Genomic DNA, 15,412 nt, shown 5'->3' with positions numbered 1-15,412 from the left:
CTCATCCAATCCCGACCTGGCTACTGTCCTCCCCCCAGAGTTCACCATCTTTAGGCGAGACAGACCCACTGGACGTGGTGGTGGAATAGCACTTATCATTAAGAAGGTCTTTCCCTGCCACATTTTTGATTTGGCCCACCTTAAAGACAGTGAGGGCATGGGTTTTTCGATTAAACTTAATGCCTCCACCTCCTTTTCAGGGGGACTCTTATATCGTCCTCCTGGAAATGCCACTTCTTTTCTAGACTCTCTAGATGAGGCTCTTGGAGCACTTATGCTACAGTACCCCAATTTTACACTTTTAGGTGACATGAACCTACACTTGGAATCTCTTGTTGACCCTCACACCATCTCCTTTCAACATTCTTTAAATATGTTTGGACTTTCCCAACGTGTTGCTGCTGTGACCCACCGTGCTGGACATACTCTTGACGGCATCTGTACTAATTTTACACCTTTGATCACATCCCTTCCACTATCCCAAATTTGGACTGACCATTGTTTTATTCCATTTCATATCGCATTACCTGCTTCTATCTCATCCAGTATAAACCGACCTCACGCTATCTTCACAGTCAACTGGAAGAAAGTGGTGGAACGCATCAAGCAGGACGCTCAACCTCTCCCAGATCTCCCAATCATAACTAGAGATGTTGCAGTTGATTCTTGCAATTTCCGCACTTGGCTAGACCAAATTGTTTTGGACAATACTGACTCTGGAAGCCACCATGTAAAATGCTATAAGAGGAAACCAAATGCTCCCTGGTTCACCCACACTTTATCCGACAGTCATCTCCTTTGTCGGAGATTAGAAAGGCAATGGCGAAAATCGTACAATGAGGCTGCAAGAGCACAGTACGTCCAACAGAGGAAACTATATCTTACCAATATTAAAACAGCAAAAAAGGACTATTTTACCAGGGTTATAAATGAAGCTCAACATAACCAAAAAACTGTCTTTAAAATTGTCAAATCTTTTACTCATCCTAAAGCCTCTATGCCCGAAATCCCTCTTTCTGAGAGCCTGTGTAATCAAATCGCAGACTTCTTTGAAGACAAAATAGTCAGTATTCAGATGGACTTCCCTCCTCCTTCGATCAACCTCTTAGAGGTTGTCGACAATCACCCTCCGCTCTCCACTTTTAAACCGGTTTCCCTCCAACAAACAAGCAAGGCAATTCTGGCTTGTAAATCTGGAGCTCCCACTGATCCCTGTCCCCCTATCATTTTACATCACCTGATAGAAACAGTAAACCCATACATAAATAGTCTTATCAATGCATCTTTTGAATCCGGCCTTGTGCCGAATGATTGGAAGAAGGCCATTGTAAAGCCTCTGATGAAGAAGCAGAATAAATCGCCCACGGATCTTAGCAACATGCGTCCCATTTCCTTGCTACCTGTTCTAAGTAAAATCATGGAACGATTAGTACATGATGAGCTCAAAACATTTGTAGAGGCCCACAATATCCTACATCCTCAGCAATCGGGATTTCGTTCCGGCCATTCTACTGAAACAGCCTTGATCGAATTAGCTGATTCTGTCAAGTTCCTGCAGGATGAGGGAAGGCAGACAGTCCTCGTCCTGCTTGACTTGACAGCAGCATTCGACACCATCTCTCATGCCATCCTGATTAACAGAATGCGAGAGATTGGCGTGACAGACACAGCCTTGGCATGGGTCATTTCTTTTCTATCCAATAGGTCCCAGACTGTGTCCTTGGGTCCCTATCTATCCAGCGAAAAATCCATTTCATCAGGAGTGCCACAGGGGTCCATATTAAGCCCTCTTTTTTTTTAACATCTATATGGCCCCCCTTCTCGCTGTGATAGAATCCCATGGGATCCTTGTCACGTCTTATGCCGACGATACACAACTTGTCGTTACCATCGATAAAAAGTGGCCTGATGCAGATCTTCGTTTTAAAAACTGCCTCTCGGATGTTTTCCAATGGTTGAACAAAAACCATTTAAAATGTAACAGTGCTAAGACAGAAATTATACCGCTGGGTAAAGATTTATCTTTCTGTCCGAAAGACTGGTGGCCCTTGGGATCGGAGGCCCCCCCCAGTGCAGTATCATCAGCACGGAATCTAGGAGTGCAATTTGATTCACTCCTTTCTTTCGATGACCACATCAGGATTACGGCTGGACGCTGTTTTGGTCTTATTAAATCACTGAAATTTTTTTTTGATTTCCTCCCCATTGCAGCTAGAAAATCAGTCGTGGTAGCTTTAATACTTTCCCGACTTGATTTCTGCAACGGATTAATGGCTGGAGTAAAAAAGTCCACCCTTAAGAAGCTGCAGACTATACAATATGCAGCTGCGAGACTGGTCTTACAACTCCCCAGAAGGTCATCAGCTTCAGCAGCATTGAGAGCTTTGCACTGGCTACCATTGCATAAAAGAATTCTTTTTAAATTGCTTCTCACCGTTTTTAAATCCATGCAAAATACAGGTCCCCACTACCTTACAAATCGCTTTATGCGTTATAATCCTCCGCGATGTTTGAGATCATCTGGGACTAACCTCATCATGATTCCCAGATTTAAATACAAAACCAAGGGTGGGAAAACTTTCACTGTCTTGGCAGCCAAGGCATGGAATAACCTACCAGTCAATCTTAGACTGACTGAAAAGGAGGGTCTTTTTAGAAAACTCCTTAAGACATGGGTGTACAAGCAATCAGATACCTCCGTACTGGCAGCCATTTAGTTTCATTGTTTCATCTATTTCATTTTTCATCTACCTACTGTTCGCAAGCTCAGCGCCAAGATGCTCCCTTGGGAGCGAATGTTCGCGCTTTATAAAACCTCATAAATATCAAATAAATATTACTGATTTACATATTAAAAGTCAGTGCTACGTGTGCGTTATACAAAGGGTGGAGAATCTGGAAACAAACTAAAAAGCTGATTTCAGGGTTAAACTCAATTAGCGGCACAAACAGACTTTGCATTAACACTAACTGAGTAGAGACTCTGAGGGTTACATCAGAGGTTAGCAGCTAAATCCATGTCAACATGGACATGATGTTCCCCAGTTCTCAACTTCATTTAACAATCCAATGAACTCTGGTGGTTGTGGTCCTGGCTCAGCTCACTTAGAATACATGTATAAATTATGTATACATGTATACATTAAACAGGACCTCTGACCTCCTGGTCAGGGACCTACTCTCTTCCCCTGCAGCTCTGCTGGTAGGTGCCGCTGCCCATGCTGAGCAGTGCTGGTTACCGTTAGGGGTTTGAGTATTGTGTATTGTGCCCATTTCTGTTGGTTTCTGTCTCTGTTCTAGTTCTCTCTGTATTGTATTGTAACTGCATTATATTGTAACTGTGCCTGTTATTATTTGGGGGTATTTTTGTCCTGATTTGCCTGTTCCTGCCTGCTCCCCTTCCCGTCCATTTCCCTTTCTGCCACTGCTGCCCCCGCGTCCCCTCCCCCCTGCCGATTTCCCGCTTCCACCTCCCAGCTGCGATTCCCTATCCCTTTCCCTACTTAATCGTGGCCGTTGGGGCGCCAAAGACAAGCCCGTCTACGCCCGTCCGTGACCGGATTGCGATCAGTGCCAGGGACCCTGGATCTTCGAACCTCTACCGCTACAACCCAGCTGCCCTCCTCGCACTCAGCTCCGGAAAAAACAGTAACCACCAGCTGTTGACGCCGAACACCTCCCAGGACCCATTCTCCTGCCACACTGCCGACATTCCTTTACCTTCCACAGCAACCCTTCCACCTCTGCACCCATGCCGAATGCCTGCACCAACGAATCCCTGAAATGCATCCTCCTCAATGTGCGCTCCCTGCACAGACAGGCCATAGAGATCTGGGACCTCCTCAACACCTTCTCGCCAAATGTCGCCTGCTTCACAGAAACCTGTATTAACGCCGCCTTTGCCTCGACATTGCCACTGCCATCCCCGATGGCTACAAGATCCAGAGGTCTTTACCACCCCCACTGCCCAGGAGGAGGACTCGTCATCGCTCCCTCTGACTCTCCACCTCCATCAGGAGCAACCCCCTCTCCAACACCGAACACCTCCACTACCATATCCAGAAAAGCCCCAAAAACACCCTTCGTAGCACCCTTGCCTGCAGACCCCCGGGCCCGCGCTCCTTTTACCACTGTCATTGCCGACCTCATCGCACGCCATGCCAGACTACATACTCATTGGAGACTTGAACTTCCACATCGACAACCGCAGCGACTGGACTTCACCATCCCACCTGGACAACCTCGCCAACCACGGACTGTAGCAGATTATCATCAACCCCCCCCCCCCCCCACAAGGCAGGACACATCCTCATCCCCATCTGCGCAGGAGAGCCTAGAACCACTTCTGGCACACCTCGCACCCTCTCTGGACAGACCACAATTGCGTACACTTCTCCTTCAGCACCACGACTGCACACAAGCCCGCCCACACCTGTCACGAAGTAACTGGAGCAAGGTCACAGAGGAGGACCTCTACTCTACCCTCCCCCATGACCCCACCTCTGCCATGAACAACACCAACTTTGCAGACACAGAACAACACCGCTGGATCTCCAGCTGCGCAGACATATTCTCTCCTCTCTGCTGCCCTGACAGACAACGCCCTCCGTAGGCCGCGTGGTACACTACCGACTTCAAAGAAGCTAGATGCTCATGCAGACGGCACGAGAAACAATGGAGAAACAGCAAATCAACCAAAGACCTGCCCACCTGCAAGCATGCCATGACAGAATACCACCAACTCATAAGAACCACCAAGATGACCTTCATCAGGAACAAACTCCTCCCCAACGCCAGCAACTCATAGGAACTCTTCAACATCATCCAGCAGTTCACCTAACCCCCCAGCAAAGCCACGGACATCACACTGTCCCAGGACCTCTGCAATAAGCACAGCTCCTACTTCCACCTAAAGATCAAGGCCCTCGACGACAACTTCAGCTAACAGACTCTAGCAACGACACTCCCCTCCAGCAATGGCAGCCAAACCACCATCATCACCTGGACATCGATCACCACTGAAGAAACTACTGTGACCATGAAAAGCACCCACTCAGGAGCACCCACAGATCCCTGCCCACCTCACATCGTGCACAGAGCCACCAACGCTATCGCCCTCAAACTATGCCGCACCATAAGGCCACCTTCAAATCCGGCATCTTCCTCGACGACTGGAAATGGACTGAGGACAAGCCCCTCCTCAAGAAACCCTCAACTGACCACCTTCATCGAAGAGAATGCCATACTCGACGCCTCCCAGTCCAGTTTCAGTGGCAACCACAGCATCGAGACCACTCTCCTCACCACTGCCGACGACATCTGCATGCTACTCAAGCAGGGACACATGGCGGCCCTCATCCTACTAGACCTCTCCGCTGCCTTCGACACCGTCTCCCACTGCACTCTTGCAACCAGGCTCAACGACACTGGCATACATGGACTCGCCCTCGACTGGATCCGCTCCTTTCTCACCAGCAGAACCCAACAAATCAGAGTCCCACCCTTCCACTCAGAATCCACAGAGATCAACTGCGGAGTACCCCAAGGATCATCGCTCAGCCCCATGGCTCCCTTCGCCGCCATCGTCAGACAGCATGGACTCAGTATAGTATCCTACGCCGACGAGAGCCAGCTCAATCTCTCCCACACAATCAACCCCGAAGACATCAAAATCAGATTCTAGAAGGAATGAAAAACGTTGCAGCCTGGATGAGCGACAGCTGCCTAAAACTGAAACCGGAGAAGACAGACGTCCTTGTCCTTCGGCCATCCCACACCAGGTGGGATGGGATAGCTAATGGTGACCCTTTGCCCTCAGAAACCCACCCCGACGGACCAAGCGTGGAACCACAGCATAATTCTAGACTCCTCCCTCACCATGGCTCGCTAGGTCAACGCCGTCTCCACCACCTGTTTCAACTCCCTCCGCATCCTCCGTAAAGACCTTCAAGTGGATCCCACCGAAGCCCGAAAAACCGTCACCCATGCCAATATTACTAGCAGATTGGACTACAGAAATGCCCTCTACGCGGGAATCAACAAATCCCTGCTACTGAAACTCCAGACCATCTAAAACACTGCAGCCAGACTCGTACTCAGCACCCCATGACATGAGCACATGACCCAGCACCTGCGAGACCTCCACTGGCTCCCCGTCGAGAAAAGAGAACAAATCCCTCCATAACATCAGACCTAAATACCTCAATGAAAGAATCTCTTTCCACAAACCCAAAAGAAACCTCTGCTCCGCCGACCTTGCTCTAGCAAGGACCCCAAACACCCGCAGAACCAGAACCGGGGGTAGAGCCTTCTCCTATGCCACAGGGAACGAACTCCCAGTCAACATCAGACACTCCACTACCCCCCTCCCCCCCCCCTCCACACACACACACACACACACACACACACACACAACACACCCTGTGCACCTAAAGGAAGAGCGTCAAGACCTGGTGTTGTATCCTACTTCCGTGGTACTTCCCTTACCCCATGTTTCCCCCCTCTCATCCCACAGTACTTGGTACACCCCGTGTGTCAGCCGGCGCTCGCTATGGAATGTTGACATAGCGGCGCGGTTCCGGGTTGACAGCTGACGACATTCTTGGTGATATCTGAGTAAATAAAGATCTTACCTTCAAACCACAGCGTGCCTTATTTACAACAATTCTTGGCGACGAGGTAAAGGAAAACTGTGCCAGGGACAGCGGATGTCGTCTCCCTGGGGTGAATTCATTGCTGTCAAAGAAGAAAGAGGTGAAAGTAATCTTAATGGACCAAAGAAGTGATGTGACAAAAGAAGCGACCACCCATCATTTGTGAAAGCGGCAAACTAGCAACTCAAGTAAGAGTATTCAGACGCAGTGATACTGTCTTTATCCTCGTGTATTGGCATAGGAAAAAAACTGTCAAGGTGGTTTGGAATTAAATTCGGGTGCTGTGCCGGGCATCTCGCTTCCGACCAGCCTATAAGCTTTGAAGGGAGTTGCGTTGTGGCTCTAGAGATCAGCGCGCTTCAGACCTAGTTCGTGTGTCTGACCGGGCACAGGGGGCGCAGAGGTGAAGAGCGCGAAGGCGAGGACGACGTTTGTGAGGCGATCGCTTTGAGGGAAGGCGGCTGAATTGGCAAAAGATCTGGTGACATGCTGCGCACCGCTCGTTTACTTAACTCAACTAATGATCTCGGAGTTTGCGGCGCGTGAGTGTGAGAAGAATTTTACACCCTGCAAGTACCTCAGCGCGAGGCAGCGCGTATTTCAGTCACGTCTCCTCACATCTCACGAGCCTCTGTCTATCGCCTGTTCGTTCTAGTTTTAGAACTCGAGTGACTGCAATCTCACCTTGAGGAGAAGCACAGAGTCCAACGTGTTGTCACCGTGGCTTTTCCTCTCCTTTTTCCGACTTGACTGGAAGTAATTTCTGTGAGGGGAAGCTGATTCCACAGGAAGGTCCCGCCTGTGGGTGGTGGATAGCGGTCTCATTGGCTTTTGAGACGAAGTCTGTGGAAGTAAAAAGGGGACTTGCCATACCCCTGTTTTGCTAATGTTCTTTGAGATTCTGAACTTTATCATTGGTGGGCTGAAGTGGGGAACATTTGAAGTATCTTTAAAATAGAATATCTGCCTCACAGGTTATTTACAATTCTGTTAACAGGAGTCTAAAGGTCAATTTGAAAAGTCTAGTAACTGTATGGCAATGGCTGGTGCAGGTATGAGTCAGCCTCCACCCTTCCTTAATGAGTTAGGGGAACCTGTCATTCCCTGGAGGAGGTGGGAAGGTATTATCAAATCATATTTAATTGCCATAGGAGGTAGCAATTACACCAACACACGCAAACAGCATATACTTCTCCACAATTTAGGTACACATGGGAGGAAGATCTACGAAGATATTACAGGGAGGTTAGTGGAGGATGAACAAGAAGTAGTGGAGGAAGGTGTAAATGTCTATGAAAACACACTGAGGGAATTAGGGGCTCACTTCAAAGAGAAAATAAATGTGGTGATGGAAAGGCATAAGTTTTTTAAGAGGGTGCAGAAGAGGGAAGAGAAAGTGAGCAATTACATAGCAGTGTTGAGAGGTTTGTCAGCCACATGTGAATTTGGGCAACTCACGGACTCATTGATCAGAGACCAACTGGTGAGGTGCACCAATGACACCAAGACCCAAGAGGAATTACTCACCAAGAACCCCAATCTAGAGGAAGCCATTAACATAGCCAAGGGACTAGAACATACCGCGAGGTGTATTAGGGAAATGAAATCACCTGAGGGGACAAACAAAGAGAGGGCAGAAAACAAGTCTAGCACAGAGGGAGAAACTGTATGCAAAATAGGGGACAAGAACAAAGAGGTGATTCGCAGTAAGTCTGGCCCTGTGGTGTGTTTCAAATGTGGCAGTCCCAATCATTTGGCGAATAACTGGAAGTGCCCCGCTAGGAATGTGCAGTGTAGAAAGTGCAACCGATGGGGACACTATTCTAAAGTGTGTAAAACCCCGGGTAAAGCAGTGCATGTTATTGAGGAATCCACACAAGGGGAGGAAGGGGAGAGATCCTATATTTTCCAAGTAGGAGAAGAAGAGGTAGATGATGTTGACATGTATCCCAAATGTGATGTTTTACTGGATGGTGTGAAGTTTAATATGTATGCCGACTCATGCTCCCCCTACACCCTGGTGGATAAAAATGTATTTGAGGAAAAATTTGCAAATCATCCCGTGAAATTGATGCAACCTGACATTAGTCCCAAGGGGTATAATAAAGGGAGGATCCCACTAGAGGGCATGGTGACGATGAAAATCTCCTTTAAGGATAGACATACAGTAGGAAAGGTATATGTATCCTCTAGTGGCTCGACTCTGTTGGGATGGAAACACCAGAAACAGTTAGGTATTACACTCGACCCGAATAACAAAGAACAGGTGTTGTTAATTGACCCCATGGGCATAGCAGGAAATCTCACAGAAGAATTTAAGGAGGTGTTCAGTGACAGTTTGGGAGTTTTCAAGAATTACATGCACACGATCATTCTCAAGGAGGGGGCTGAACCTGTAGTGCACAAGACCAGATCCTTACCATTACGCATGAGAGAACCCCTCCAGCAGGAACTTCAGAGACTGGTCAGTCAGGGAGTCATCATGGAGATAGAAAGTTCTGCCTGGTTGGCCCCAATTGTGATCACGGCAAAAGATGGGGGGAACAGTATAAGACTCTGTGTGGACCTGAGAAGCCTCAACGCGAACATCCTGGTGGACAGATTTCCCCTTCCCAGGATAGGCGAAATGCTGAGCACAATCAAGGGGGCAAAGTATTTCAGTGTGCTGGATCTGTCCTCAGCCTACTACCAAATCAAACTGCACCCGGATTCTCAGATACTCACGGCATTCACAACCCCGTTTGGAAATTTTAAGTTCTTGCGTATGCCATTTGGTTTGGCGTCAGCGGCGCGGCCTTCCAAAGAGTCATGCAACATGTATTAAAGGACTGCAAGAACACCCTCTGTTTCCAAGATGACATACTAATCTACGGAGGTTGTGAGGTTGAACACAATGAGATGGCAAAGGAGGTGTTGAAAATATTGAGAGAGGTAGGGTTCACCACCAAACCCTCAAAATGCAAGCTAGGAGTATGTTCAGTAGACTACCTAGGACACACCTTGTCGGAAGAGGGCATCAAGCCCAAGCTGGACCTAGTCAGAGCGGTGAGAGACGCCCCTACTCCCAAGTGCAAAGAGGACATTCTATCGTTTCTGGGTCTTGCGGAATACATGGCCAAGTTCATTAGGGATTTTGCTATGGTGTCACAACCATTAAGAGACTTGATCAAAAAAGACAGTATCTTCGATTGGGGTAAAGAGCAAGAGATGGCAATGAGGGGCATAAAGAAGGCCATCATGGAGGCCCCGTTTATAGGAAAGTTTGACCCTAATGGTGAGACCATCATCTCGACGGATGCCAGCAACAGAGGTATAGGGGCCACCCTGGCGCAAAGAGAGGGGAGCAAAATCAACGTTGTGGCCTTTGCATCTAGAACCCTCACTGCATCAGAGAAAAATTACTCGCCCATAGAGAAAGAAGCGTTAGCGGTCTATTGGGTAATCTGCCACTACAAATTTTTCATCTGGGGGACTTCTTTTGAAGTACAGACCGATCATAAACCATTGGTCCCATTGTTCACAAAGAAAGACATGGAAAGCATGACGCCCCGTATAGCCAAATGGGCGGTGGTACTGCAAGCCTACAACTTCAGAGTATCCTACATTCCCGGACAACAAAACAGGGTAGCTGATTTCCTGTCGAGAGCGCCGGCAGAGGAAGAGGTGGAAGAAGAGTTGAGAGGTGACTCAATTCTGGAGTTGCGCCTAGCAGCGGTAGAAAAGAATACTTGGGAAACTCAGATGGAACTAGATGAAACACTGAAGAAGGTGAAGAGATATATACTCACGGGATGGCCGAAGAAGTGCAAGGACATGGAAACGGAGATCTAGCCATTTTGGAATGTGAGGGAAGACCTGTCAGTAGAAGGAGATTTTATACTGAAATACGGGAAACTTGTCCCTCCAGAAGCATTAAGGAACCAAATAGTGGATCTGGCACACGAAGGACACTTGGGCAGAAGTCTGAGCAAAGCAAGACTTCGTATGGACTACTGGTTCCCAACAATGGACAGTGAAATGGAGGACAAAGTGCGTGATTGCTACGCGTGCAGTCTTAGTGACAAGTCTAAGACCACGAGAAGAGCACCCTTGTCACCAGTGGAGGTACCCGAAGCTCCGTGGAACAAGTTAGGCTTTGACATAGCCAGGCCGATCCATGGCAAAGGGCTCCAAGACTGGTACCTACTAGTCATGGTGGACTACTACTCTAGTTGGATAACATGCAAGATAGTCCACAACGTAAACACCATGGAGATCATCGAGTTTATGAAAGAGGTGTTCTCAAGAGAAGGGGTGCCTGCGACTCTGGTGACAGATAATGGAGTACAGCTAACCTCAGAAGAAATGAAGGAATTTCTCAAGGACTGCTCTATAGTACATGTTCGCACGCCCCTATACTGTCCCAAAGCAAACGGCAAGGTGGAGAGAGTAAACCGAATGGTGAAAGAGTGCATACAGTTAGCCAAGCAAGCGGGACAGAACAACGAAGAAGCGTTAAGAGACATGTTGTGGGCATACCATACCACGCCTAAGTCTACCACTGGGTGTACGCCTTTCGAGTTACTGAGGGGGAGGAAAGCTGGCACCAAACTCACACCCAGTTGGATGGGAAGAAGACAAATAGAGGAGGCCAACCCTCAGGAGATCAAGAGGAGGATTGAAGCAAATCAACGCAAATACAAGGAGTGGTACGACAAGAAGTGGGGAGTTAAGGAGAGAGGATTCCAGCAAGGACAAAGAGTATATGTGAAGAAACCGGAGAGACTGAGAATAGGAGGGGACAAGTTTTATGCTCCTAGTACAATCAAAATACGAAACAAGAATTCCGTAGTCATGGAGGATGGTAGACTGTGGAGTCATGACAGGGTGGTGCCAGCAGGAGGGGAAGGATCCAGGTCTCACACGACAAGGTCTGAGGGTGGAGACATCAGTGGGGATACCAGACCAAACAGGAGGAGTGGTAGACCTAGGAACGCCCCCCAGTGGCACAAACATTTCCAAATGAGATAGATTCCTTAGGGCAAGCCCTGTTAGCTTAGCAGGTTCCCCGAGGATGTGCAATAGCCTGGACAGGGAGGACACAGCCCCTTCCTCTGTCCCCTTTGGGAGGGCTGTATACCTTCCCCTACTGCATCTTTTGTTTCCTTACTATTATCTGTTTCCATAGGGAGGATGATGTGTTGTATCTTACTTCCGTGGTACTTCCCTTACCCCATGTTTCCCCCCTCTCATCCCACAGTACTTGGTACACCCCGTGTGTCAGCCGGCGCTCGCTATGGAATGTTGACATAGCGGCGCGGTTCCAGGTTGACAGCTGACGACATTCTTGGTGATATCTGAGTAAATAAAGATCTTACCTTCAAACCACAGCGTGCCTTATTTACAACACCTGGCTTTTCGGCTGACTTAGAGCTGTACGCCGCCGCCCCGCCCCCCCCCCCCCCCCCCCCCCACTTTGAGTCTCTCACGGGAGAGTGCACTTTACTAACCCGGATGAGTGACTGATTTGTCCTGAAATTGTGGAATTTTCACCCAGCTCGTTGATCAATGACAAACGATAACAAAATACTTTTCATCAAATGTAAATACTTCTTAAGTATATGACATAGGCACGCCACCAAGCCAGGAGGTAATTTATTTCAGAACGGTAAAAATAGTCAATTGAGTTACAATTAGATTTAAACATTTCTGATCTTGTCTGGAGATCTGCGCATCAGAGGTATCTTAACTCAGGGACCTCCCTACCCCCTCGCTGAAGTTTCCTTTGAGCATTGAACGTACATTGGTGACTATTTTAACTAAATATCGGAGGAGTGAGAAGATGCGAGCGCTAAATTCACGCTTGAACTACAACCCCCATGGTAAACAGCGAGAACACGTCACTACATCGTGAGGAGACAGGTCACATGACAGGCTGAAGATGGCAGCCCTGGGAGAGGAGGACTTTGCAGCTCTGCAGATTCTGCTGAAGGTACGGTGGATGGGTCTGCTGTGGCGTTGATAGTGCTTGGAAGAGGCGTGTTAGCGCTGCTGTCATCACTCGTGCTGTCTGTGATCCCTGCGCTGACAATGCACTACCCTTGTGATTACTTCTCGTCACAGCTTTCCAGGCCTGCGATGTCAAATTGCAACGCAATGCATTATGGGAGTTGTAATCTCTGTGAATACCTGAGTGCAGGGAGTCATTGGCCCAAATTACAGGCGATACGTTGTCTTCGTTTGGCAGGACTCACTCGAAGTATTGTCACTGCAGCAGGCAATGCATGCAGGATGTATTATTGCAGCTGAAAATGTCCCTGCAGTGCTGCAAGACCACAGCTGGCAATCCTCTCTGCAAGCATTTTGGCACCAGCGAGCACTGTTGAATTATGTTTGCATTGTCAATGATTCCGGTAATGGTTATGCACTCTATTGTATATATTGATAGTAGAACTCATTCCATATAACTGCAGCTGGCAATGCTTGTGCCATGCACAATTGCAGCTGTGAATGTATGCGCCATGAATTGAATGTTGGCACTGCTCATTTGAGAAATTATCGCTGCAGTGTAGGTACAGGTGAAAATTCCAGTGCAATACTTTAATTATTTCGACATTTAGCAGAACTTCTGCTTTGAGCTATCTCTGCAGCTGACGGTGCTTGTTGTATGCATTATGTTCACAGCTGGCAGCAGTGTTCTTTGAAAGTGTTGGGGTGTAATACTTTCCATGAGTTCACTCTATAGTTTTCACATTTTGCCTTGTGGGTTTCCCATATATTAATAATTACCTTCAGCATCCTAATGCCAGCATGTTGTTGCGAGTATCCTCTGTAGCCAACAATTACATACAATATTCTGGTACCGGAATTCTACCATTGATACAACCCCCATACCATGGTTACCCGTAGGTAAAAAATTACCACCGGAATTTAAAAACCAACTATTTATCATGATTTGCCTGCCCAACCCGCTACCTCAGCCCCCATGTGCTAAGGTAGCCCTATCCAAGGCTAAGAATGACCTCCAGTATGCCAGCACCAGCATTTCCCCATATAGCAAGTATTACTACTAGTATTTCAGGGTCTACATTTTTCCTTGCGTGCTCGTACTTATGCTTCCAATACCCTTGTGCAGCATGTTACCATTGACGCCGCCATAAGTCCGGAATTATATTGAGCATGCCATGGCCACTGGCAGACTCACAATCATAAAACATGTAAACAAAGCCACTCTTACTCACTTGCAGTTTCTCACTCACACAAACTCCCTTTTTCATTTAATCACTTCCCCCTTACTCACCCTAACATTCTCACTTACTCATTCTCAATCATTCCCACTCACTGCTAAACACAAATGTACTCCCACTCGCCGGTTGTCACTCTCACTAACACTCGCACTTTCACAATCACAACTCCTGATGTATAAGTGCTCTGCTTTAATAAGATTCAGTAGGTTTCTCAGGCTTCTGGGCTTGGTTGCAAGTGCTACTGCTGCACCATTAATAGCTACACACACTGTTGGGTGTAACCAGGCGCTCTATAAATGGAATTATTATTATTTTTCAAGTTGGCAGTGCCCTGGCCTTCAGGATGGACTTATCAAACGGATCATTTGTTTTCGTTTTCGTTTCTGTCCCATCAAAGACTGTATAATTACCACCAAGTATATATTGTCTGCTGTTGTTTAACTATCTGTAGCGAGTTTTCCCACTGGCACGCGCCCACTGTCTAGAGTGCTATTGGAAGAGAGAAGATGTGGGGCAGAACATGTCACTCATGAACACCAATATTGTTAAATGGAGGTAGGCGTTCAAGCTTCAATGTAGCTGCAGGTTTTGAAAGTAGATGGTGGCATAGAAAGGGCTCACCAGCCCCTATACACTGTGTTTTCCAGGAACTTTTAAAATACTTATCATTGGTAGGAGGAAAGTGTAAACAGAAGGTACCACAGCTGCTGTGTTGGGTGTGTACAGGTTCTACTTAAAGATGGAGGGTTTTGGTTGTTTTAGAAAGATATTGGGGACTGCAGATACACCCAAAGAATGAGGGCACCCTGAAACTCGTGGTGCACTTCAGTAGTATATATGTATGAGGCAGTGCTAAATTTGTAAAATAAAAAGTGCCAGGGCCCTCATCAGGAGACCACTGCAGCTTGCACCACACATTTCCCATGTCACCGTTTCTAATGACAGTACCAACACTACCACTAACCAACACACTGCCAGAAGTGTGACAATTCAAACTGTTTAAGGCCCCCAAAGCCATAAGAATGGTATAGGCGGCAGGTTTGATTTTTTTTTAAAATGTATATTGAATTGATAAACGACTCTTATTCTGCTCCGCACTAAATTACATAAACAGAGCCACCATATATATTTACAGCCCTGAGGAAGCCCAATTTGGGCGAAACGCGTTGGCTGTCATCTCTGTCAAGATTGTGTTTGAAGACTGCAATAAAAATATTTGAAGAATAACTTGAAGGACCGCTACTCTTTTTTGAATATATATGAAGACCACTTGAAAATAACTTGATTCATACACTGTTTTCTATATTGTTGCCTCTCTGTTCTTTATGTTGTCTGTATAACTAGGGTTGTCTAGCAGTGGACCTAAGAGGTGGGCAACTATGGCAAATAAGGTTTTGCATTGACTATCGTGTATATATTAGGGTTATGCAACTGTTGATTCCTACTGATATTTTTTGCTTGTTTTGAAGCCACCATATAGCAGTCTAATAAGTACCGATGTTGATAATTTAGTGCTGGTGCAGAGCAACGGAA

The 15,412-nt window shown here is 47.2% G+C and overlaps 1 protein-coding gene across 1 annotated transcript in view; it reads left to right on the top strand.

Annotated features, from left to right (window-relative positions):
* Nucleotides 1-12,535: 12,535 nt before the first annotated feature.
* The window catches only part of COMMD9 (COMM domain containing 9), a 39,395-nt gene continuing 36,518 nt past the window's right edge, over nucleotides 12,536-15,412 (top strand). The window contains exon 1 of the mRNA XM_078684679.1: nucleotides 12,536-12,624. Within this exon, the coding sequence (XP_078540805.1) occupies nucleotides 12,574-12,624 (51 nt within the window). The 5' untranslated portion in view covers nucleotides 12,536-12,573. The remainder of the gene's footprint in view (nucleotides 12,625-15,412) is intronic.

This window comes from Lissotriton helveticus, chromosome 3_2 (genome assembly GCF_964261635.1).
Source record: "Lissotriton helveticus chromosome 3_2, aLisHel1.1, whole genome shotgun sequence".
NCBI lineage: Eukaryota > Metazoa > Chordata > Amphibia > Caudata > Salamandridae > Lissotriton > Lissotriton helveticus.
This window is presented reverse-complemented; position numbering and strand designations above follow the sequence as displayed.